The sequence below is a fragment of the Copidosoma floridanum genome, unplaced genomic scaffold, assembly GCF_036245765.1.
Source record: "Copidosoma floridanum isolate Cflo_tuat_1 unplaced genomic scaffold, Cflo_Japanese_pri ptg000031l, whole genome shotgun sequence".
In the NCBI taxonomy this organism is placed as follows: domain Eukaryota; kingdom Metazoa; phylum Arthropoda; class Insecta; order Hymenoptera; family Encyrtidae; genus Copidosoma; species Copidosoma floridanum.
Window position 1 is genome coordinate 3,693,700 of NW_028321908.1, and position 25,973 is coordinate 3,719,672.

Here is a 25,973-nt window from a genome sequence, read left to right on the forward strand (position 1 = left end):
ATTTTGCCACATCAATTTTTACAAAAAATCTTTTTTTTTCGAGTTGATTTTTTACTTGCATTTATTAATTTGTCATATAGTTAATGTATAAAAAAAAAAATTAGTTAGTGATGGATAGAACAATAATATAATCATGTTTGATCTTAGTAAAGATGAATATATAAATATAATGATAAGTAATTAAAATAAAATTCATGCATACTGTAATGGTGAGACACTGTTAAGCCACTGCAGGTGGGCTAGATGAGTTAGGAAAATAGAGGAAAGAGGTATATGGCATAGGTAGGAAGGAGCAGCAGATAAATGAGGGGAAATCCCAAAAAGCTGAGAGATTAGAGTGGAAGATTAGCTTGGACATGCAAACGTGAAAAAAGCACTTTCGTGGTTTTGTTATTGTTTTTCGTGTGACTTTCTCAATTTCATTATTCTTAAATTAATAATTTCATTCTGATCGAAGATTTCACAATTTTGACAATTTCTACCTATCATCCTATGTCATCCTCCTTGTATGTTCTAGCTCGTCTGAGGTTCTAGTTCTAGTTGTTCTAGCTCGTCTCTGGACAATCGCTTTGTATGAATTCCACAACTCGGTAAAGTAAGGCTGTGGTTACGTACTATTGAAATAGTCAGTGAAAGAAAAAAAATATGGACGTCTAGTTCATTCCATTTTCGCCAGTGACGTATTCTGTTTCTGTTGGAATGATTGCCCATCGTGTACATAGAACAGTACCCGGTGTAACGTAACATCGAAAATCAACAAAACTGTTATATAACCTAGTTTTTAATTTATCATTATAATATTTGGGTACATTTGGATACTTAAGGCTATTTTAGTAATTTTATCATTTCTCAATAACATAAACAATTATTCCTAATATGTATCACATACACCACATTAAATATCTACCGCTGCAAACCTTTGTTTTCGCTAGCTACTGTCGAGATGACAGATGTGATAGACAATTGTTCCACCATGCGCAAAACGCTATTAAATTTTCAAATGGATCCACAAGTTGTTTTTTTGAAAATAATACTACATAGAGGGATCAAGTATGCATAAAAACGTGTATATAAGTACATCCATACAAGAAAAATAATTGCCGGCGTTGCAGAATGTTTGCACTCCTCTTACCTCTCTGAACTTTCCCCCTGGTTGCCGTAACGAATGTCCTGATCTCAAAAAATTACAAGTCACGAGTGAAAAATTGTGAAACAATAAAATGCAAATTTATTAATACATAATAATATCGACGCCCTGGGCGAAGACTATGCCCTAATTGGCCCTGGACGAAAACTATGCCCTTCCGACGTCCCGGGCGAGGACTATGCCCTTTTTTCTAATCCGGACGAAAACTATGCCTTTTTTTGGTCCCCAACGAAGACTATGCCCGTTTTTCCGAGTCCGGGCGAAGACTATGCCCTTTTTTTAAGCCCGGACGAAAATTATGCCCTTTTTTCGCGCCCCGACGAAGACTATGCCCTTTTTTCTAGTCTGGTCGAGAACTATGCCATTTTTCTTAGTCTGGACTAAAAATACGTCTTTTTCTCGCGTCCAAACGAAAACTAAATTAAAAAACACCCCAATATTCTTTACTAACCCCTTTACTAGCTACTAGTACGCTGAAAGAAGCTCACGAATACGAATCTTCTGAAAACAATTTAACATTTTCAGATTTCTCGATATTTGTGTATAAATTTGTATCGATATAAGTTTTATCTTTACATAGAGATTCACATGTACGTAAATCTACAGACGCCTGTAATTAATTTAAATTTGCTAATTTCTCCATGTGTTAAAAAATACTTTGTAATTCAAATATGCATGGCTTACAAACATTGATTCATAAAAAAAACTTTTTTCTCAATTTTCTTACGAATATTATATTTTATTATATCACGAATTGTACAAATTTAATTAATTTTTTAACTTTTAGTTACAATAATTATATTAGTTACTTATTATAATCAACAAAAATGTAGAAAAAATAATAAATTTGGAAGTAAAACATAAAAGAGTCTTTCATATTCATTAATTGCAAATTATCATGCTCATAAAAACATTCCTGAGTTCGTATTATTATTTTATAATGGTGTATTATTATTTACAATTATTTTTTATAAATGTAAACAACAATCACTATATAACTATATTCGACTATACATCTAATTACAAACACAAATGTAAGGTGAGCTTAAATGAATTGTACTTCATCCGGGCTCCAGAAAAAGTAAATATCTTCGTCCAGACTCAGAAAAAATGTAATAGTCTTCACACGGACTATAAAAAAAGGGCATAGTTTTCGTCCGGACTCGAGAAAAGGGCATAGTCTTCGTTCGAACTCCGGAAAAGGGCATAGTACTTGTCCGGGACTCCAAAAGGGCATAGTTTTCGTCTAGAACATACAAAAGGGCATAGTTTTTGTCCGAGCGCGAGAAAAAGGCATAGTCTTCGTCTGGGATCCTAAAAAGGCATAGTTTTCGTCTAGAACATAAAAAAGGGCATAGTTTTCGTCCAAGCGCGAGAAAAGGGCATAGTCTTCGTCCGGGATCCTAAAATTTTGTCTGGAATAGACAAAAGGGCATAGTTTTCGTCCGAACTGCGGAAAAAGGCATAGTCTTCGTCCAGGCTTCGAAGCAGGGCATAGTCTTCGCCCGTGGCGTCGATGTAACCGTGAATAAATCAACTATTACTAGGAAAAATTTTTAAAAAATGTAAGACTGCTTGAATAAAATTTGGAAAAAAAAGTTAAAAACGAAAAACAATTGTTTATTTATTTATATAAAAACTGAAAATTGATGAAAATTAAATAAATATTGTCTCTGGTCTTCAAGTCACCAGATCGAGATTCGAAGTAACAATTTACTTCCATCCCACTGATTTTGAGAGAGAAAATTTGTAAATCGTTGATTTACTCCTATGCATAACGCACCTCTAGAAATACAGCTTGAAATAATAATCACAACTTTTATGGTTGCGCCACCCAAAGCATTAGTCCCGATGCTGAATCCACGGCTCTCATCAATTCTGGCTCGGCCGTCACACCCTCCTGGATTGCAGGCCCCTCTACTACCTCCTGGGGCAGACCCTCAACATCTTCCAAGGAGCCCAGATCGTTTTGATCGCTTTTTTCCTCGGGCTCGTGTCACTTGTCACCCAACAGAAAATTTTCGATAACTTCCGCCATCACAGCCACACAAAATCTAAAAAAGGGAGAGAGAAAAAAAAAAGAAAACATGAGAGAAGCTTGGTCACAGAAGATCTCGACCGAAAAGTCTCAAGCACATATACTACAGTAGTTAAGGCCCGTAATTATACAGAATAATCTGTTAGCATTTCAGTTATGAGAGAGAGTGGACAGATCGACAAAATGTGCAAGAGTGAACAAAACTGTACGAATGTGATGCAGCCGTACCACACGGTCAGAAAATTTTCATTACTGCGCAAGCAGGCAAATTCCATTACGAACATTAAATTTATATAGCACAGAAACAATTTTTTTTTTATGTTGAAGAATAGGAAAGTATCAAGAAAGTGAGCCACGGAAGGCTGAAGTGCCATTGCCTATGATGATTATTAAGGATGAACATGTACAATAAATCATGTTTCAAGTAAATGAGTACACCTGTATATACTTATACGTTATAGTAATAGAAGGCAAGACCATTATAGTTCTGCCCTCTGGCAATCAATGATTTCATATTTTTCCATTTGTTTATTATAAGAATTGAAGTATTTTGTATGTTTCGATCATATGTTACTTTAACAGAAATCACCCATAAACATTTGCTAGTTTTGTCAGACAATTGTTGAATTGCTGATTCACACAGAAAATATCATAATTATTACAGGCATTTCTACAACCTATAAAGAATTTGTTCTTAACAATTCGTTTTAAACGTTCTTCTGCAAGGTTACTATTAATATCGTAGATAGCAACCTTCAAACCTTATGAAACAATATGTTACTTGTATGTCTAATATTTTTATATATTATTTCTTAAATATTTTCAATAGTATTTTTTTTCAGAACGAATGACAGATGCGTAATAAGAGACTCTGAAAACCATAAAATAGTATGTAGATTGCAGTTTTAACGTTATATACCCACTATTTGTTGAAATACAGCGTTTGAGCAATTTTTTTTGCCGAAAAATTAACAGATTTGTAGTAAGCAACGTTAAGAACCATAAGAATGATGTATCGTTTGTATTTAAAAATTTTCTATTAAGTTTTTGCTTAAACAATTCATGTTTCATGCTTCCAATTACCAGAAAAAGTATTACTCATTTATTTTTCAAATCACTCACGGAAATCAAACAGAAGAAAATAGGCAAAGCCACAGCAACGACTTTGACACCACCTAATTTTTAAGCTTCTATAGCTTGTTCAAAGTCTCTGCGTACCCAAAGTGTTTATTTTTTAACGAGTTTATTGAACCGATTCAACGGCCTTCGCATACACGGATTCCCGAGAGTCCAAACGGCCTTGGCCCCTTTGCTACCTTACCAAAATATGGATCGATACGTATCTATGCATGTATAAAACACGGAAAATTGACGGCAAATATTATGGTGATTTGATAAATGTAGGTCTACAGTATTTTATTATATTATCGAAATCATAAAGTGAAGCGTTACAAGCAATTTCTTCTTGCAGTATGGTTTGTGTTTATGTATTGGATATATCTTTTATAATTTACCAGGAGATGATTTGGAGGAAATCAAGATAGGGTAGAAATTTTCTTGGTGTCAGCAATACTAGTGCTTTCACGCGAACTATTTCGGAAGGGTCTTGGAATATCTTTGATGGGCGTACTTATCTGATATGTGTCGTCGTGGTCTTATCCCACGATTACTTGTCACTCTTGTTGTAGTTTCCTCGATGACTCAACGACGATTCTACTTGTAGCGTGTAATTACCTTCTTTTTATTTTGGAAGAGAATGAAGGTGCTTAATATATGTATGGAAGGTTGAAATTCAGGGTACGAGCCTAAAAGTCAACCTTACGACATTCATATGTTTACCAAAAGCAAACAATAGACACAAATGTTTCAATATTATAATGAAATTTATGATTTATTAAAATTTGTTAATTTTCATGTAATATACACAACTTTGATCTCATATAAAAACGTGCAGAGCTAATATTATTCATATTGGTTCTATTCGCTTGGTTTTGGCAGAGCCACAAAAGAAGGACAGCGAGGAATAGGGTACGAGCCCACTTCTCTCTATCGACTCCTTACTGAGACTGCTGCTCTAGGCAAATTCATGTTCACTCATCGCCTCGGTTTTCTCTAACTTCATACAATGCCTCTCCTTCTTTTATAGAGTGGGAAAATTTTATTTTATATATTACATGAACGGAATTTTTCGTTATAAATTAATACATACAATAACGTAGATATGCGAAATAAATAGAATCTAGAACTAGGGTTGTAAACAAGCAAAATTTTACCAAAAATTAGTTTTTTTGAGTTCAATTAAGTTAAAGCGTGGGTTCAGAAACATGGAGTTCGGTCGCTAGAAAAAACAGAGACTAAATGGCTTTTTAGGATTCAGGGGTTCGATGTTTGGTAAAAAAATATAGGTTCAAGGTTTGTTCAGGGCTATGGAGTTAAAAGTTTGGAGAAATTTCCAGAAGTTTGGAGTTGTATTGTTTCGAAGCACATGATATTTTGAAATTTTTTTAATAACCACGTACTTAAGACATCACAAAAAGGCAACTTTATCGTGTAAGAGTCGATAAAAAAAAAGGTTTGTTACAGTAGGACGTCTAAAGGATAGTGATAACAACGTTAGAAATTTAAATATAAGTTATTAATGACTGAAAATTTCATGTAATAGATCGTCCTTCACATTACAGTTATATTGCTTTTTTTGTAAATATTGCTACTATCATTCTGTTATTTGATGGCAATTTTTTTGTATTAATATTTTTTGTATTACATGTCAATGTTTTAGGGTCAGAGTTTTAACTATGACAATTTTTTTTTTAACAGACTCATGCATTATAAGACCTTGCATCTGTAATGCTTTGAAACAATCCTCAAATATAATACATGCCCAAAGCTGTTAGCTCATAGCTAAATTTTTTATTTCAGCCTTTTCTGACTGATACCACAAATAATCAGACCACATTCTTTTTTTTTGGGTTACTAATTCTTAAGGAATTTTTTGTGTGTCATCTCCTCGCCTTTTTACACCAAATAATTGTTGTTTCAAGCATTCCGTTTTTTGAATCTTGGCATATTTATAGGATGTCATCTATATTAATAAAATTAATTAGAAAATCTTTTTTTGCTGTTGTTATTGATAACGATATAGACAATTTTGATTAATTAACAATAAATAATTAATTTGGCTAATAAACAAAATTTTTTTAATTGAAATTTCAAATTTAATTTAATAAATTGAAGAACTTAAACGTTTAGTTTGCTGGACTGACATGTGTACTTACGATTACGTGACACAAGAATAACACACATAATGTTGCACCTATACCAATATAATATAATGATGTTATATCAAAGTAAATACGCTCATGTGTGACAATAATCTACAAAACTCAAACTTTCATTTAGTCTGGAAGAAACTTTTAGTAATTTGCCAACTGTTTTGAGGAACAATTATTGTTAGGTGTATTCTTTTACTTACTTTTTATTTGTAGAATTGCATACTGCATTACATTTTAGCCTACATAAGTTAATTTATAATTCATAAGCTTGAGAATGACAAAGAGCAATGCAAGCTTATTAAGATGCGGTTAGATAGGCAGAAACAGCCAGCGGAATGTCACAGCTTAAAAAAAAAAGGTCCTTCTACTACCAATTATAAGAGTGACGCGTTTTGCACATGCTGGAACAATTGTCTATCAGATACATGAAGTGGAATAAGAAGGACGCGTAGCATGACAGTAGCTAGCGAGAACAAAGGTTTGCAGCGGTAGATATTTAATGTGGTGTATGTGATACATATTAGGAATAATTGTTTATGTTATTGAGAAATGATAAAATTACTAAAATAGCCTTAAGTATCCAAATGTACCCAAATATTATAATGATAAATTAAAAACTAGGTTATATAACAGTTTTGTTGATTTTCGATGTTACGTTATACCGGGTACTGTTCTATGTACACGATGGGCAATCATTCCAACAGAAACAGAATACGTCACTGGCGAAAATGGAATGAACTAGACGTCCATATTTTTTTTCTTTCACTGACTATTTCAATAGTACGTAACCACAGCCTTACTTTACCGAGTTGTGGAATTCATACAAAGCGATTGTCCAGAGACGAGCTAGAACAACTAGAACTAGAACCTCAGACGAGCTAGAACATACAAGGAGGATGACATAGGATGATAGGTAGAAATTGTCAAAATTGTGAAATCTTCGATCAGAATGAAATTATTAATTTAAGAATGATGAAATTGAGAAAGTCACACGAAAAACAATAACAAAACCACGAAAGTGCTTTTTTCACGTTCGCATGTCCAAGCTAATCTTCCACTCTAATCTCTCAGCTTTTTGGGATTTCCCCTCATTTATCTGCTGCTCCTTCCTACCTATGCCATATACCTTTTTCCTCTAGTTTCCTAACTCATCTAGCCCACCTGAAGTGGCTTAACGGTGTCTCAACATTACAGTATGCATGAATTTTATTTTAATTACTCATCATTATATTTATATATTCATCTTTACTAAGATCAAACGTGATTATGTTATTGTTCTATGCATCACTAACTAATTTTTTTTTCATACATTAACTATATAACAAATTAATAAATGCAAGTAAAAAATCAACTCGAAAAAAAAAGATTTTTTGTAAAAATTGATGTGGCAAAGTTCAAATGGAATTATTAATTTTAGTTATAGAAAGTTATGAAAAAGAAGCTATGACTACAAATTTTAACTTACATTATAAGGAATAGAATAAAATTAGTTAAAGATATCGAGAAATTTCTTACCAGTTGTAACACAAATGAGTTTTGTATCTGAACCTTTTGTCTGAACAATACCAGCTAATACTTTTCGTCTTGCATGTTGAGGTTTATTTTGCATCAGTTCTGAAAACTTCTGACTTACTAATTTTCCTATTTTGTCAGCTAAAATTTGAGGTAAGCTCATTTGCTCCTGCCAGAGTCCCGAATTGATATAATTTGGTATAATATTCTTTGGTACTGGAATATAAAACAATGAGCTGTGAACATTTCGCAATTTTGCAAGTGCTGCTTTACTAGCAGCAGCTTTTGCTAGTTTTTTACTGGGCCCTGTTCCTTCAAAAATTTCACCATCTATTGTGACAGCTACTGTAAACTTTGCATAAATTTCTCCAGCATCCGATGTACATCTGTATACAACTCCTGGATATAATTCATTTATCAAAGCAACTGGTCCCTTATCTACGAACTTATTTGTACTTTTTGGTTCTTGAGGCAATTGTTTAAATGCATTTATAAGATCTCTTTCCGTTATATCGTTAGTAAAGTCAGGTTCCATAGTAATTTTAGATATCGATGGATTAATTGCTTGGTGAACTTCAGACGTGTTTCTAAACTGGATAATATTTTGTAATGCAAGCTCGGCAGCAGCGTGTTTAGCCATTTTTTTCGTGCGGCCTTTACCTTCATAAGATTGTCCATCAATTTGAACAGAAATCGTAAAAATAGGAGCATGTGTTGGACCAGTTTGAGAAATAAGTTTGTACACAGCTCCAGTTTTTAGTTCGTTTAAAGCACACACTGCATTTTTTGGTTGCGAAGTTTTCTGCTTTTTCTTTACGTTAGAAGGAGCTAAAACAGAAAAAGCAAGTTAGGCAACAAAAAGAAACTTTTTTAAAATTATATTTGCAAGAAAAAAAGATATTTAACAAGTATAAATAATTATAAATAAAATTGTTGCATATTATGAGTAGAGCAATGTGGCTATTATGGAACCTCTTAACTCAATAAATCTCAACACTTGAGTAACATAACCACCTTTTTTTAACTAGGCATCATGTTAAGTAAAGCTTCGTTAACGTACGAACGAACTTTGCCAACAATTCAACATTTATACATGCGTTCTCGGTAAACGTGAGCTCCACATTCTTTACTACTTTAAGACCAGCTTTGTGAGATGTAGAGAATTGTAGATTTTTAAATAGGAAAGGTTAAATTTTAAATATAATATCAAGTGACTACGCATAAATAGAAAATTTACAATTAGCAAACTATGTTACCCATATTTTTAAAAATATTAGCAGTTTATGATATAGTTGTTGTACATTAATTATTTTTATACTGAACAATTCGTAGTTGCTACTTATCCTGTGTGATTCAACATATTTTAGAAAAAATAAGTATTTTACATATATTTAATTACGTATCCACTTATTTATTAAAGAGATACAACCTTTTTACTCGTACGACGTCTTTGGCCATCTAACGATAAATTTTAAAACAAGTGCAAATAACTATGAGAGTATTCTTCTATTAGCCATAAAAAAAAAAGATAAAAATGTTCAGGTATTTTATCATATTTAGAATTTTTTATTCCAAGTCTAGCATTTGAAACTTTTTCGTGACAAATTTAAACTCAATACTCTCTGTTTCTATGCTCCAACAGCTTGAAGTGCAGCGAAAAGTGCTTAAAAAGGATTTCATTGGTTGACAAAAAATTTTAACGTAGGGCTTTTTGGTGCATTTTTTATCGTATTAAAGTAATAATAAATGTTTCTTGTTTAAAAATTTTTTTGGTTGTGTTTTTTTACTAATAAAATATTAGATTGTCAAACTTTTTTATGTTACAGTGATACTAGGAAAGAAGTGACTGCAAAATTAGCAGAAAAAAAATCAGTATAGAACTATAGAACTTACCGTTTATTCTTTGTGGCACGAGTAAATATTTGGAACAAATGTGACATTCCATGCCATCGACTTAATATTCATAACTTAGAGATACATAGTTTCTTTTTTAAACTATAAAAAAAACCAGGTGTGAGTCACGGGATCCACGACAGATGTGAAACATTAGAGAATATGTTATTGAACTTGGCAGTATTTGACTCTCTATGATGAAAATAATAGTTTTCGTCTAATAAGTGCCATCGTCTCCAAGGCTATTTTGCGGCCCGAGGGACCTGCAAAACAGGGTCCAAGGGACGTAAGGCAGCCACGGAGCAGTAGCGCTTATGTGACGTATCCTACTTTTTTCTACCGAGCGCACACCAGCCTCTCAAAAACGCGCAAGGTAGAAAAAGTATTTATTTTTTTAGACTCTAAATAATCTTCATTTCATATTTTTATATTAAAAAGACAGTTTATTTCTAAACATGTATTTTGATCAGTGAATATTATAGATTAGGAAAAAGCAATTTATGTTTAAATTCTTCTTTTTTTTTCATTAACACATAAACAACGCGAACGAAAAAGAACAATAATAGACGGAGAAGAGTATCTACACTACCTATCTACACAAAGGTAAATACATGAGTTAAACAAACGTTCGTGTGTATCACTTCCTCTGTCTCTCTGTCTCTTTTCGGATTCGGATACCCGTTTACAGTGCGTAGAGCATACAAAAAACCCGGAAAAATTTTGCATTAAGGTCGAATATTGATATTTTAAAATAATCCTGTTTACAGAGAAGAAGTTTTTTTTAAATAATGAAAAAATAATACTCATTGTAATATAAAATAATCATATTCTACAAGCACGAAATATTTAAAAAAAGCAATGAAAAAGGCCTACCTGTATGAGTACAATAGAGATAGGGAGAGAGAAACAGAGAAAGAGAGAAAGAACGAGAGCAAGAGCAGACGATCAATGGCTTCCTCTATCTTACTTACTTTTACAGGTACTGCCAAAATACCTTTTTCTTTTTTTTTTTTCATAATTTTGCGCTTGTCGAAACAAAGTTAAAAGTGCTTATTGAAAGACAATCTTTCACCCTACGCACTGGTATTTATATTTTTCTGTACATCAAACAGTTAAAAGATATAGGCAAAACAAACTTTAAATTACCATTCAGCAAAATTTTGACATTAATAGACTACTCAAAAATAATCATAACTATTTCTTTCAAAATAGGCAGGCTCATTTATATACAATATAAAAAAGGCCAAATTAAAGATCAATTTTCCAATCCAGAAGTTTCTTAGTTCGTGTCCGTAAATAATAAGAATAAAGATTGGATTGGCGAGCTGCACAGCACAATCAATAAGGTCCCCGACTATCAATCCTAAAGATGAAATTCGATTCTCGGAGTCAGAATAATTTGAAAATTTTACTTTCACTTATGTATATATATATATATATATATATATATATATATATATATATATATATACACATACATACATATATATATATATATATATATATACGTGTACATGTAAGCTGTTTTAGTTATTATATAATTTTCTATGTAGCTATAATAATACGGGTAGTACACTTTACAAACGAGAGAGGGGTGGCAGTAAGCGCGTAAATAAGGAGACAGATAGCCGAGCCAAGCCAAGTTTCACCGAAAATCAGCCGTGTTCTTCGATTCCTTTGGCTCCCTTTATTCGCACACTCTCCTGTACAGCATATTATGTATGCCTATAAATGTTTCATATCAAAATGCCAAAGCTCAGCGATCTCGAAACATCGAGCGCTTCACCTGCTTCTGCAATTGCATGATATCTAACTTTTCGACAGCAACTTGTACTTAATGTAAAATCCGAGAGATTAGCAGTTTTAACCATTAATTACTGCGTTATTATTGCACCACGACTGTGCTCGTGTCCATCGAGAGTAAGCAAGTTAAGCTCTGATTGGTCGTTCGGATCCCCAACCTGCCACATCCTCCTTAAGAGCAAGAGTATAAAAACTCGTAGTACATAACAATTAGGGCCTTTCTTCTTTTATCAAGTGCTCTAAAGTAACGATCAAGGTTGGAGAGTGAGTTCTGTTGCTTCTTTTAAGCAGATGTAAGACTTAGTTCGGTGATTAAGCTACGTTTTAGAAGCGTGCATTCCAAGCAAATGTAAGACTTAGTTCGGTGTCTAAGCTATGTGAAAAAAGCTCCAGTAAACCAGAACCACTGTAGACTCGCCTAAAAAGTGAATCAAGGAGGAATAAGAAAGAAACGACCGTCGACTTGGGTTCCGACGTTAAAAGCAGCAGCCTAATTATTGCCATCACCTTGAGTACTCTCGTGTAGGATTAGGATAATCGTTGCGGTCAACCTTGTAAGATCTTGCGACTGCGTGCGCGCAAGCAGCGGCTAACCAACGATTGAAGAAGTAAGTTAACTTAAGAAAACTATGAATTGTATAAACATTGTAAATGCGAATTAGAAAACTTACAATTTATATTTTTTGTAATATCAACTATTTTCGGCTTTTCCAAATTTATTAAATCATTAGATAAGACATAACTTGGTTGTTGATCAAAATTTACTTTTTTGATTAAAAAACATTGCAATTACTTAATTATATGAAATTGTATAAGAGTCAATATTCTAATTGATTGACATATAATTAATACCTTGATGAATAAATTGAATGTAAAGGAATATTTAGACAACGTATGACAAAGATTTTTACAAGGTTATGAGATAAAAAGACGAATAAGTTAATTTCGGTAAATATGGCGACATAATCCTGAAAGAGGAATCAGCGAGCCCAGCTATTTCGAGAAAAACGAAGGTCATAAAAGACGAAAAGGTTACTTTTAAGTACGACAAGGAAAAAGACAGACTTGTTACTCAAACACAATTTATTAACAACTACTTAAGACAAACAACGGATGACAGTAAATTTCTAGTTAAAAGGAGTGCGGCAGCGGAGGAAAGGGCGAGTGTGCAACGCCATATAGACTGGGTGAAGGAAAGACAGAGGACGATAAATCAGAGGGCGGTGCAGACTACGACTGAGAATGCCAATGGGATAAGAGTCCTGAAAGAAGCGGTGTTGGCTATCTCTAACCTGTCCGGACGACTGGAGGCATTCATGACAGCACAAGAAGTAGGTCCGTCAAGTCCTAAAGGAGACACCTCCAACTCTACTGCCTTTTCTTTATTGAAATAAAATCGCGAACAGAAGATTGATCCTTTTTTAAAAAAGGTTGTTGATTCCACACTGCATGACAAAATGACTGACCTTGATAGAAGTGAAATTTCAACTTTAACTATTGAACAAGGATTAACCTTCTCGTTACGACCATAAATTAACCCCTAAAATGGAGATACAATTGTTTCTTAATAAATTATTATCAGAGTTAAACATTAAAAGACTATGGTATATACTGAACGATACCGTTGAGTTTCCCGCATTTCTGTCGGCCAAAGAATCACAAAGAAAGAGTACGACGTATGATAATTAATTACATTGATGACTTTTACCACTAAAAGACTGCTCATTATTCCAACCCTAAAGAACTGCTAAACAAATTACAAGAAATTAAAAGAATTAAAAATATCTTGTCGTCAAATGAAATTAGACAAAAACTGTATACTTTCCGCTATTTTCCTTATTAAACGACAGGGTTAGACATCGTTGAAAAATTTGAAGAGCTACGAAAATTTAAAAGGGTAACAATCCCTGTCCGAGGAAGAGATACGTGACGCTCGGTGTGATGACACTGGGCACCATTCGTACGGCTGCCTAATCGATACAAGACTGAAAAAGTGCTACTCCTGCGGAGGGCTCAAATGGAACTTCAGAACCTTATGGAGCACAAAAAGAACTGCAGGGGTACCTCATTAGGTGAGAATAAAAATGTTAATTGGGATTTTAACAGACGGGAAAATAAAGATGGTCAAAAAGGAAAAGAAGGAAACATGACAGCGAACAAAACAGCCGAAATAAAAGACAGAAAAGGGACAATGACAAAAGTGACAAAAATGATAATAAAACAAAAGGGCAAGGTGAAAACTGAAACAAGAAAGGTAAGACTATTTTTAGGCAAAGCGACGTTGCCTATATACTGTTTTCAAGTTCTATCAATAACGTATGGACTGACAATTACAACCTAATTAAATTTATTGCCGACTCAAAAGCGACCGATCACTTAGTGAATTCTCGTCTAGTAATAAGGAGCTTAAATCACAATAAGACAAGCAAAATCAAGTGTGCAAACAGTAATCCCTTAGCAGGCTTGAAAACGGAAAGAGAAGGCAAGGTCGTTGGTAGAAGCAATAATAATGACCTGACACTAAATAAGGTCTGCTCCAAATCCCTGTCAGAAAACTTACTTTCTTTGAGAAAATTTGTAGATTTAGGCTTGACCATATATCTTGATGATAATAAAATCGGCATATTCGACCCTACTTCGAACGAGTCATTTACCATAGGAGTCTATCAACAGCCATACTGGCTTGTTGAGTTAAACGTATACAACAAAGATCAAAATAAGGTTTCCAGAAAATTTGCATACCTAGTGACGGATGGCTCGAGCGAATCTCGGTATAATACACAAAGCAACGCTATAAAGAAAGACAGCAAACAAGACAGAAATATTAGTAAAAATATCGAGCAAGAAAAAGTTACTGAAAATTTACATGCCACCCTCCATAGACTCTTGCTTCGAAAACTCAATTAATAACCATAAGCTTCTGAACCCAGATAAAATAAGTGTGGAAAATGCACCCATTTATGACAGTTATAAAACTCTTGAAAATACAAACGCTATTAACGAAGTTATCTTATGGAACGTTAAATTAGGGCATGCTTTCCTCACTTATCTTAAAGCGTTTCAGAAGAAGCTTCCAGATAGCAAAGATTTAAAGAAAATTATACTCAATCACAGTATGCCTAATTGTGACATACGTTTAATGGCAAAGATCAACAAACTTCTAGCTAAGACAGTAAGAGTGAGAGCTACAGCTCCCCTTAAGATCGTTAATTCGGATATAATGGGTCCAATAAGCCTGATCTCACATTCCAAACGCTACAAGTTTATGTCGGTATTTGTGGACGATTACTATAGAATGGCCATGGCATATCCAATGAAAGCTAAAAGTGATACAGGAACTTGCTTAGAGAATTTACTTTAAAACTCCATAAATATTTTAGGGTATAACGCCAAGTTCTGCTACCTTAGGTCTGACCAAGGCACAGAGTTTACTGGTGGCTACACCCGAAAAGTGTTAAAAAGATTGGGGGCTGAACTGCAGCTAGCTGCTTGGATACATCAGAGTATAATAAAACGACTGAACAGTTCAACGTAACAATCGGGAAGAAACTGAGAGTCTACATGTTTGATTTCAGTCTCCCACAGAACATATGGGACTTGGCCTTGACCACGGCAGTTTATGGCTACAACCAAACACCTCAAAAGTCAAATCAAATGGAAATCCCGTGGTAAAATTTGGACCGCATAAAAATCTCAATATTGAGCAGCTAAAACGCTTTGGATGCTTGGGCTACATAAAAATACAAAGGAATTTCAGTCCAAAATTAAGCTTATTAGCTCAACGAATCGTTGTAGTAGTATAAACTGCCACAGGATTTATCTTGATCAAATCAAAAGATGGAAAATTTTATGAAAGTAAAGATGCAAGATTAAATAAAAAACTGGTATACAAAGACATGTATCTGAAAAAAGATATTTAAAATTGGGAATAAGTCACAGAAAAAATTAATAATGACAGCTGGCTCCTAAAATTCGACGAAGAAATGGAGGAAATTGCGGAAACGAAGAGAGAAACCGTTAAAGGAAAGAGAGGACAACCGCCAAAAACATCTAATACAGCAAAGACAGAAAAGATCTCACCAGCAAAACGATAGAAGTTGATACATAACACTAGCTTTACAGGACTGCAGGTGTACCATGATTCAAACAATCAAATTAGCTTTGGACAAGAAAAGTTAGATGAAGACTGCTCTGTGAATCAAAATCGGGATGAAGTATAACACACATTATTGGCAAAAAAATTTTAAAATCCAACAAGCAACTAAGAAACTTTTGTAGAAATGGCACAGAATGGAGGAAAGCTATGGAAGAGGAACTGAAGTCAATGAATGATAAAAATGTCTGGAAGATTATGAAGAAACCGATGACTGATAGCAAAGACATAAAACTAAATATGATTGATTTTCGATGGAATCTGAATGGGAAAGAAGATAACTCTGGAAATATCAAATTCAAAGCCAGGTGAATAATCCATGGATTTCAAGTCAGAAACCAATATGATCTGTTGGAAACTTATGCCCCAGTCTCTCGATTGGTTGTAATCCGAGTCTTATTGGCAGTTATAAACAAATATAACTTGGAAACATAACAGCTTGATGTGAAGATGGCTTTCCTAAATGGTACATTGAATGACGAGATACATATAGAAATACCAGACCGTGTTCCTTGTGCCCAAGAATTAAGAAAGACTAATGTTTGGAAGTTGGAAAGATCTCTGTACGGGCTTAAAATTAGTCTCAAACGTTGCTATAAAATGTTTTCAGAGACAGCTACAAAAATAGGACTTCTGGAACATCCCAGTAAGCCTTGCCTTTTCATGTTGAGATGTGATGACAAGTTTTTAATTTTGATCCTGTACGTGGATGACATGCTAATGACAAGCAACGATGTCAGAAAACTTACAGAAGTGAGTGGTAAAATCAAAGCCAAATTCGAAATGACCGATATAGGGGAAGCAAATAACTTCCTAGGAATATAAATCGACAGAGACTGAGTGAATCAAACTATACGTCTAACACAGAAGAAATACACGAATAAAATACTGCAGAGATTTGGTTTTGACAATGCACAAACGTGCAAAACACCCATGTGACGAGGCAACTTATCAACTCACAGCTAAGAGACAGAGAAAAATCTGCAAACGAAGAAGACCAAAATATGGACTAACCAAAAGATTTCTTATATCGAGAAGCAGTTGGCAGTTTGCTGTATCTGGCAAACACTGTTCGAACTGATATCTCGCACGCAGTGAATGCATTAAGTAGACATCAGATCAATCCCACAGAAGAAGACAAACAAACAGTTTAGAGAGTTTTCCGATATCTCAATGGTACTAGAAAAAAAGTACTGACATTGAAAGAAAACAGACAAAACATAACTGCTTATTCTGACTCAAGCTTTGCGAATCGTTAAGATTTGCACACGATAAGTGGATACGTCACGAAGCTATTTGGCAACTCCATATCTTAGAAAACGCCCAAACAAACATGCGTTTCGTTGTTGACTCAACAGGCTGAATATAAATTGCTATAAGCAAGGCATGTCAAGAACTGATGGCTTTAAGAAACACTTTGACAGATGTGTTAAATATCACAATGTTTCCAATGACCGTGTGGTGTGATAATAAAGCAGCCGAAGCAAGCGCTTAATCTTATGGTGGAACTAGACTCAGATACATATCATCAGTGCAAGAGCATTATGTAAACTAATGTGCTAAACATGGGTTTATAGAAATTAAGTGGATCATCTCTAAAGAACAGATTGCCGACATTTTTACTAAAGCTTTACCCATTGAATCACATGAGAAAATGACTGAAAAATTACTTAATGACTGCCAATACTGTACGACAAAGAATTTTGTTTAACCATTCGATCTAACTTTTATGGTATGAATTCTGTTTTAAATAACAATTAACAGTGAGTCTGAAAAAACACGAGAGGAAGGATGACTGTCTTACTATATTTTTTTTTTTTTAATTTATCTTATTTTTTTATAATCAGTCAGAGATGATCTGAGATAGGCGATCTATAAAAACTTAAAAGAGTGTTAGAATAAGATATGGGATTATGACCGTAATGCCGAGGTAGACTCTGGGATCAGGACGGGCTCCCATAAGTCCAGGAGTTCAGTCGAGAAGGAGAAATCAAGGAGCCAATTCGTAACTGCAACAATAGTGAATTTATTAACTGAGTGACTCGTGAGGCGACTGCCCTGACTCGCAGTCGTACAAAGAAGAAGGAAAACATAGTGAGCGGGTAGACCGCTACAATGAAGAAGCGCTGCAATCGCAAGCAAGCGCGGAGGACGGAGTCGGTACTGCAGAGCTCTGAGTCCCTACAAAGAGTTTACACATAGCGCCATCTGTACACATATATAAATACTATGTACATGTGCGCCCGATGCTGAGTATCGGGCTTACTCAGTTGACTACTAGCCGTTAGCTACTGAGGTATAAGACGACAGGTTTGTTAAGGACGTTTATCACACATAGCGTTTTCTGAACCATCTCACTGAAATTTCAACAGGATGCTCGTAATGATGTGAGAAAGTTACATGTAAAATTTGAGATCGTTCCACAACACCATTTTTTAAATATTAAATGTTGAAAAAACTTCAATTTAACACGTAACCTTATGGAGGAGTCACATGAAAATGGAATTCATAAGAAAATGGTATGTAGAATTTTTTCAATTTTTTTTGCATGACGCAATACAATAATACTGGTCTTATTCTCAATTTTCAGGGAGATCGACAAGTTACTTTTGCAGTTAAATAAAAAAAACAGTGTCAGACGCCTATATATAGGTATACAAATGCATTCAAAACAGTTGCCGGCGCTGCTGCATGCTCGCTCCTCCCTCACTGCAATCTCTACATTTTTCCTCTAACTGTGATGAACGTCCTTAAGTCGGTAAGCGGTGAAATGATGGCGACAGCACTTTTTCTAATAAGAACTCAGTATATATTCTTAGCAAAATGTTCAAAGGTTCTTATTTTTTATCCTGGCATCTTTCCCAAATTAACAGAGCTTCGCTCAGTGTATTTAATTATGCTGACACGAACCTACGACTCCTTAAGTATTTTTGGCTAGAAAGCCAGCACGCTAACCACTGAGCCATCGAAGCTCTTTAATTTATTGATGTATATAATAAATGATATATTCAGAAATAAATCCATTTGTAAATAGTAAATGAGTACTTTGCTCAACAAGTTTGGACCATACTATACGAGAAGTAAAAGGTATTATCCTGTCAGGGATAGCTCATGGTTGAAAGGATACTTTCCTTGGTTAGTGTGCAAGAGTTCGTGAGTTAAAGCCAACTGGAGCTTGTTTTTTTTTCTTTCAGCATAAAATTTATAATTTTTTTTTCATCAATCTTAGGATCAGAAGTGAGAGTAAAAATTTACTTTCGTCACATATTTTTTGAGAGAGAGAATTCTGAAATCGTTGATTTTATCTATGCATAACGCGCCTATACATGTATAACTTTAAACAGACGGCATCTTTTGGACAAAAAACCAAGCGAGAGGGATCTTGAAACCCCTGACAGAAGCGAAACTGCCTTATATATGTGACAGCAAAACATTATACGACATTAGTTGTACAAATAATGTCTATAGAAAAAACACATATACATGCAAAAGAATACGTACGCACCCTCACACACACACACACACATTTCTAGAACAAATATCCAACAATTTATTGTCAAATATGTAAGTACACATTGTTTGCTGAAAAAAAGTAAACAATAATAGTAAAATTTAAAAAAATATACAGCTGATAGGATATGCACGGAAAGAAATCTGTAAATCAGATGTTTAATGAGGGGAATTTACATATTATGACCACAAATTTCATCATACTTGTTTCTTTAATTTACTTTTCTTATTTGTGAGGTTTAAAGGTAGAAATTTTAGTTTTTACTTGTGCACTATAAATTTACCATTATTGTTCAAATTGCTTAATATGCTTCGTAATTGTTAAATTACTTTGTTTGTAAAAAGATTATAATACCAAAGTGTACATGATTATGACACTTGTATCTATTGTTTCAGAATTACGTTCCTATTTATAAAACTTTTTCAAAAACATAAATTTAGTAAAATATTTCAAGACAAAGTTTTTTCACTTTCATAACACTATTGTATTTAACAGAAATAATTTTAACGTTCATTTGTTCATTAGAATTGTAGATGTTACTCGTTGAAGTTTGGTACCATAATATGTACAGTTCTAAAGATAGGTTATGTTCCACTTTGTTCTCATTTATAAAATCATCTTTAAAATGGGTTGTTAATCGTATGAATAATAAAACTTTTTTTGTGAATTTATAAAGATAAAGAAAATATACAACTAGCACAATTATTTTATAAAATAATCGAGATCATTTTATGTGCAGTAAGGATCAACCGCTGTATGTATATAAAGTAGTGTAGCTGAGCCAAGCTCCGTCTGCTCCCACGCGGTCAAGCAGACGCTGTACGGTGACACATACTATTATACAGGCACTATGGATACATTTACATGCGACTGTACGTGCGCGTACGCGTGTGATAACGCATCAGAATATTTTATTTCAGTATTTCTGCTACTGATTTCTCTTCGTGTAGGTATAGACTTGTTACCAGTAAGAATAAGCAATAGCTGCAGTAGCTGATATGTAGTACTGTATATGTAAAAGTACAACTCACAGCCATTGGAAATGGGAAAGAGAGACCACATGACCATGTCGCAAAATTATGCCAGTTTTTAAAAAGTCATTCCCCAAGCCGAGATCCTGAGCGTCCCATAAAAAACTTCACTTCAAAAAAAGAAATGCTGTTTCACCATGGCAACGCTCCAGCTCTCTTCAGGATGCTATTGCAACAGCTAAACCATCTAATTTAGGTTATAAGATACTTACTCACCCTATTCTCTAAATCGAGCCCCTTACAATTATTTTTTATTTTAAAACACATATCTAATTTGATGAGCTGATTTTTACCATTTTAATTTAGAATAGCTTGATTTACCCAGGTGCACGCAAAGATAGTGTTACTTTAGCGTGTAGACTAGTTGTCGTATATAAATTCAACACGTCCAAATGAATAATCATTGAGTAAAAATTATTATAAAAAGAAACAAAAGAAGAAAAGTGACCACCAAGAAATCATGCACCTATCATGTCTCTTCCAAGTGGCCATTATGCACACAGCAAGTATCCGTTATGTGCCTACCAAGTGCCCGTTAAGTGCCCAGCAAGTACACATTAAGTGCCCACCAAGATCCTATTAATTAAAAGCCAACTAAGTTCTTCCGTGTACTAAAGTTTCTGTGGAGTCTGAATTGAAATCAAGTAAAGTTTTGGCAAAGTACTTGTATAGCTTGATAAGTTTTAAAATTTCTGTTATTTGCGGCTCTAATTATTAGCAAATAATTCACTCAGGCTGCGTAAAAAGTATCCTGTACCGTAATAGTAGTAAGTATCAACGACTTGAAACTTTGCAATAACATTAGCGCAACCTCTTGGCCTGGGTTTTCAATTATCCTGCTTTATTTTTCTAATTAGTTTATTAATTTAATAAATTTCATAGAGCAACACTCATTCTAATGTTTAAAATACATTATTAATCACACGTAAATAGCACAGTAATTGTACACAAATATGCAAAAAATATAGCAATCAGGCACTAAAATAGATCGGACTAGTTTTGAAACCACTATAACTATACGTGCATTATAACACCAGACCAGATCCTCTTTAATTTAATCTCCTAAAATCAAACTTTTTTTTTCATAAGGTCCAGACAAAAAATAATCCAGATGCAAGAGGTCTTCTTTCCTCAGTGTTGAGTATTACTTCCATTGAGACTCTAGTCATTTACATCAAACTTGAAAAAGTGTAGACGGGACTGTAGAGGAGTATTTTTTATTCGTACTAATGTAAAACGTTAGTTTACTAGTAAGCCTACAGCTCTTTAGGTAGGATTTCTTCCGGGTGTCCCACTTACTTTGCATGTCGATGGCCTCGTTTCATAAAAGGGTAAGATCATCTTCAAAAGCAAACATGTCAATAAATTTTTTAATGTTAATATGACCTTTCTTTTAGAAAAATGAAATAATGTCATGAATCAGTATAGAAAAAAGGAGGGGACGTAGAGAGGCACCCTATTAAACAGCTCGAGTCGCATCAACTGCATCAATTCAGTTGGACCCAGATAGCTTTATTCTTATCTTGAAACTCTAGTATAAATTTTGCATAACTCTGATATTTCTTGAGCTGATTCTGCCTCATATAGAGTTTTCTATGGAAATTTGTAGTCAACAAAGTCAAAGGCTCTGTTATAGTCTACAAAGACTGCAAATAGTCTTTCTTGTGGCTTAGACAGCGCCGTTACTACCTTCACTCAAATGGTAAATACGTTGTCATTACAGAATCCGCTTCGTCTAAAGCCTGATTAACACTTCTAAAGCAAATTTACAGAGTTATCTAAGTCAGACAGATAGTTTGTAAGCAAAGTGGTAAAAATCTTGAGTCTGAAGTTCATTAGAGCGATCGCTCTGGAGATAACTGGATCTTGGCTATCACCTTTTCTGTAGAAGAGGTTGTCTTCAAAATTACATCAGCTTTCAGGGGTTTACTTAAGTTTATGATGTTATTCAATAAGCCAGATACGAGGACCAGACAGTTTTGTGGCAATGCTTTGAAAAATTCAGTGGATACTCCATCTGGACAAGGAGCTTTGACGCTCTTTATTAACCTCATTGCAAGGGAATCCTACATGGTAGAAATATCAGCATCCAAGTAAGTGGAAAGAGTCGTACAAGAGGTTTATAAAATTATGGAGTGATTTTCGATTATGGAAAACTTAACAGACGAAGAAATAGGAAAATGGTGCAAATTGCCAAAATTAAGCTCAGCACAGTCATTCAGACTAAACAAGCCAGTGCAATTTGTCCATAAGCGGTCTATTGTACTGGAACCTAGATTCCCTGCAAAAAAAGAGCTCCCTGTAAGTCAGAAATACTTCTACCATTGAGCACAACCAACCTCAAACTTTCTATTTTATCTTGGAAAATGCATCTTTCTTGATTGACTGTGATGATGTCTATGGATTTCCGTGATTGAAATTAATTAAAACCAGTCGTGTTATTATTAGTATCAGACTCAACGCCGTGCATCAATGAGTTATATCCTTATGACATTAAAAGCAAGCATATTTTGGAGAATACATGATTGAGATGAGTTTGCTAAAGCAAATTAGGCAAATCGTTTTATTATTGAAATAGTTTTTTTTTTCTTTAAATTTTATCAGTGGCCTCCGAAGAAATTGGAAATTCAAGGTGATCAGTGATCCGTTGGGGGCGAGATGTGAGAAATAAATAAATACAATTAGAGTGTATTTAAATTTTTTCTCTTACTTTGTCTTATTAATGAGCAACGTTTCGCTGACATATGTGTCAGTCTCACTATTTTTAATTTTGTAGCCTGATGAGGCTGACACATATGTCAGCGAAACGTTGCTCATTAATAAGACAAAGTAAGAGAAAAAATTTAAATACACTCTATTTGTATTTATTTATTTCTCTCATCTCGCCCCCAACGGATCACTGATCACCTTGAATTTCCAAGTTTTTTTTTCCTTCCATGGTTTGGATTTAAAACTATAACATCAATACAGTCAATAAGCCTGATTACAGAAAAAAACATTTAAGCATATTGGCATTAACAGAATGGACTGCAGTCTGATGTATGGCAAGAGATTTTTTGGCCTTATTTTATTGTTCCGTTGCTTCCTAGCAGATGCTTCCAATGTTATAATTTGTGCTGTGATGAATACACGTAATTGGTTATTGGTGGAAGCATTGACACTATTTTCTGAGTGTTTCTGCCTATTATTATTCGCATAGACTCAAATTTACTAGTAACCTAGGCAGTAAACATGTCATTATAAGCCATCTACTTCTTCATAGCTATTAAGGTATCGAAAGAGTCTAGCACTTTTTTGAATATGCGCTTTGAATCAATGCAAAAAGCATTTTCATGGGTTAAGCACTTATGGAAGTGTTAGTGTAAGACGACACTAATTAACAGACGACACCGCTAACAAAAGTACGTAGATGCTAACCTTTAATTATTCCAGGGAGATCCTGGTTCCTATGTATTAGGGCTCTTAACACATCCTTCAAGTTTTTTCAATACTCAAGGCTATCATTGAAGACAGGAAGATAATTGGATAGCAACGAACAATAACTAAGAGAGTTGCTCAGTATTGGAACAGAGTTTTGAGGTGTAGGAGCTAGCCCTGGATTATTGGTAGAAAAAGAAATCTGATGGTCCTTAAAGTCCCTAACAACCAAAAAATAATGGTCTCTACCACCCTAAATACCTAATACTGATCAGTAAATGTAATTAATTAAAAATATTATTTTCTTGAGTTTGACACAAGCCATTAATCAAATAGATTTTTTCTGATAATCTTCAAATAATTAACGCAATTGCTACAAAACCGGAATCAAATATTAGTCTAAATAAAAATTCAGTATTTTAATTACACAATCAGTTAATTAATTATTGTCGTATTCTCTAAGACATGTAAACAAGATTAGCAAAGAATAAGCTTAGAGAAAGAGCAGTGACAAACGTTGAAGGCAACAAAAGACCAGCAAACTTGGAGTGCTAAGCGTTGGCAGGATCTTAATGATGATCACGACCCACCGGAGACAGGAAGTATGTAGTGTACTAACAAATGAGGCAATGATGACCTGCAGCAACAACAAGCCAGTAGACAATGACAGCAATTCTGACAGCTGCAGAAGATCAGATAATTTATGAGAGCAGTGCACGAGAATACGACAGAACGTGCAAGGGTACTAATGGCCAACTTGATGCATAACATGTGCTGTATGCGGTACACTATTGCGGAAATAGAGCTTGAGTAGTATCTTTAATAAAACTAAAGAAATTAATAACGAGTTTTACTGGCCGACCGACTTTTGCTGACTGACACAAGAGAGCAACGCACAAAACAAGCCAAGTAGGCATGAATATAAGTTGCGCAGTGATTGATGGCAGCTAAAAAAATTGTTCACACATTATGAGATACAAATTATACTTATTACTGACACGCGTATATACAAACCCTAAAAGTATTGACTCCCTGATTAATATGTGAGTATCAAACTACTGTGTTGTTATTAAATTGTAGATTATACCTGTATAAAAACACTAACGCTACATAAAAAATAACTATACAAGTTAAGAACAACAATAGTTAAATAGGTCACTCTTTTACAAACCAAACACCTTTCTGATCGACACCTCTTCGATTTGGCTATAACTATTTATGCAAATTCTACATCGAAAAATGAAAAAAAACGTGACCAAGGATTTTTTTTTTCCCCTAATTTTTTCGACAATACAAGCGATCTAAAATTTGAGAATGGCAAAATGTTTGACTTAGGCTTATTTCTCAACGTTTGTAATTCTGAATCAGTAAGAGTTACGAGATTTTCACTAATTGTACTTTTGTAGCTGAAAAACTGGACTTGAAAAAAAAAAAATTTTTTCGTAAAAATTTTTCACAAATTCATATCGTTATTAGCAATTTAATTGTTCCAATCGATTTTCAACAACGGCCCTCTGAACAAATCAATTTTTTGATATTTCCATCAAATTTCCTGTCAAATTTTACGTTAACAAAGTGTATTAAAGATATGGTACCTTTTTAATTATTACTGTTAAAATAATAAGTAGTAGACGATTTTTTGCTGATGTAACGAAATCTGTGACTCTTATCTAAAAAGCTTAAACGTTAAAGTTGCAGACAGTTAAAAGATCTACATCTTCTGTTAGGACTATTTTTTGACACAACCTCAAAATTTTTATTTACAATTGAAAAAACATTAAAGATCATCTTTTTAATCATTTCTTTTTGCAAATGTGCATAAATGAAAAAATTATTGGTAGTTTATCCAGAAACCAAATTTTCTACGTGTTAAAAAACTAATATTGATTGCGGAAAATATTATCACCAACTTAGATAAATAATGACAAATGATGAAACAATATATTAGTAAATCAAGAAAAATTAAACGCAATAAAAAAAAAGTAATACTTTTTAATTATCATGTACTTCGTTAAAATAACAACATTTATATCTTGAAATGAACACTTTTCTTGACAGTTTAGTTATATAATATGTTTCATTTGAAAATTTTCACAACAGTTTTTTTTTGCATGCAGTATAAATAGTTAAGCTTCAAATTTTTAAAGAGATACGAGGTTTATCTTTAATTGATTGTCTTCCCGAACGAAATTTTTT

At 33.9% G+C, this 25,973-nt stretch overlaps 1 protein-coding gene across 1 annotated transcript in view; it reads right to left on the reverse strand.

Annotated features, from left to right (window-relative positions):
* Adar (adenosine deaminase acting on RNA) overlaps positions 1 to 25,973 on the reverse strand; it is a 349,448-nt gene that overhangs the window by 224,607 nt on the left and 98,868 nt on the right. Inside the window, exon 3 of the mRNA XM_089597228.1 lies at positions 7,973 to 8,797. Coding sequence (XP_089453354.1) covers positions 7,973 to 8,797 — 825 coding nt within the window. The remainder of the gene's footprint in view (positions 1 to 7,972; positions 8,798 to 25,973) is intronic.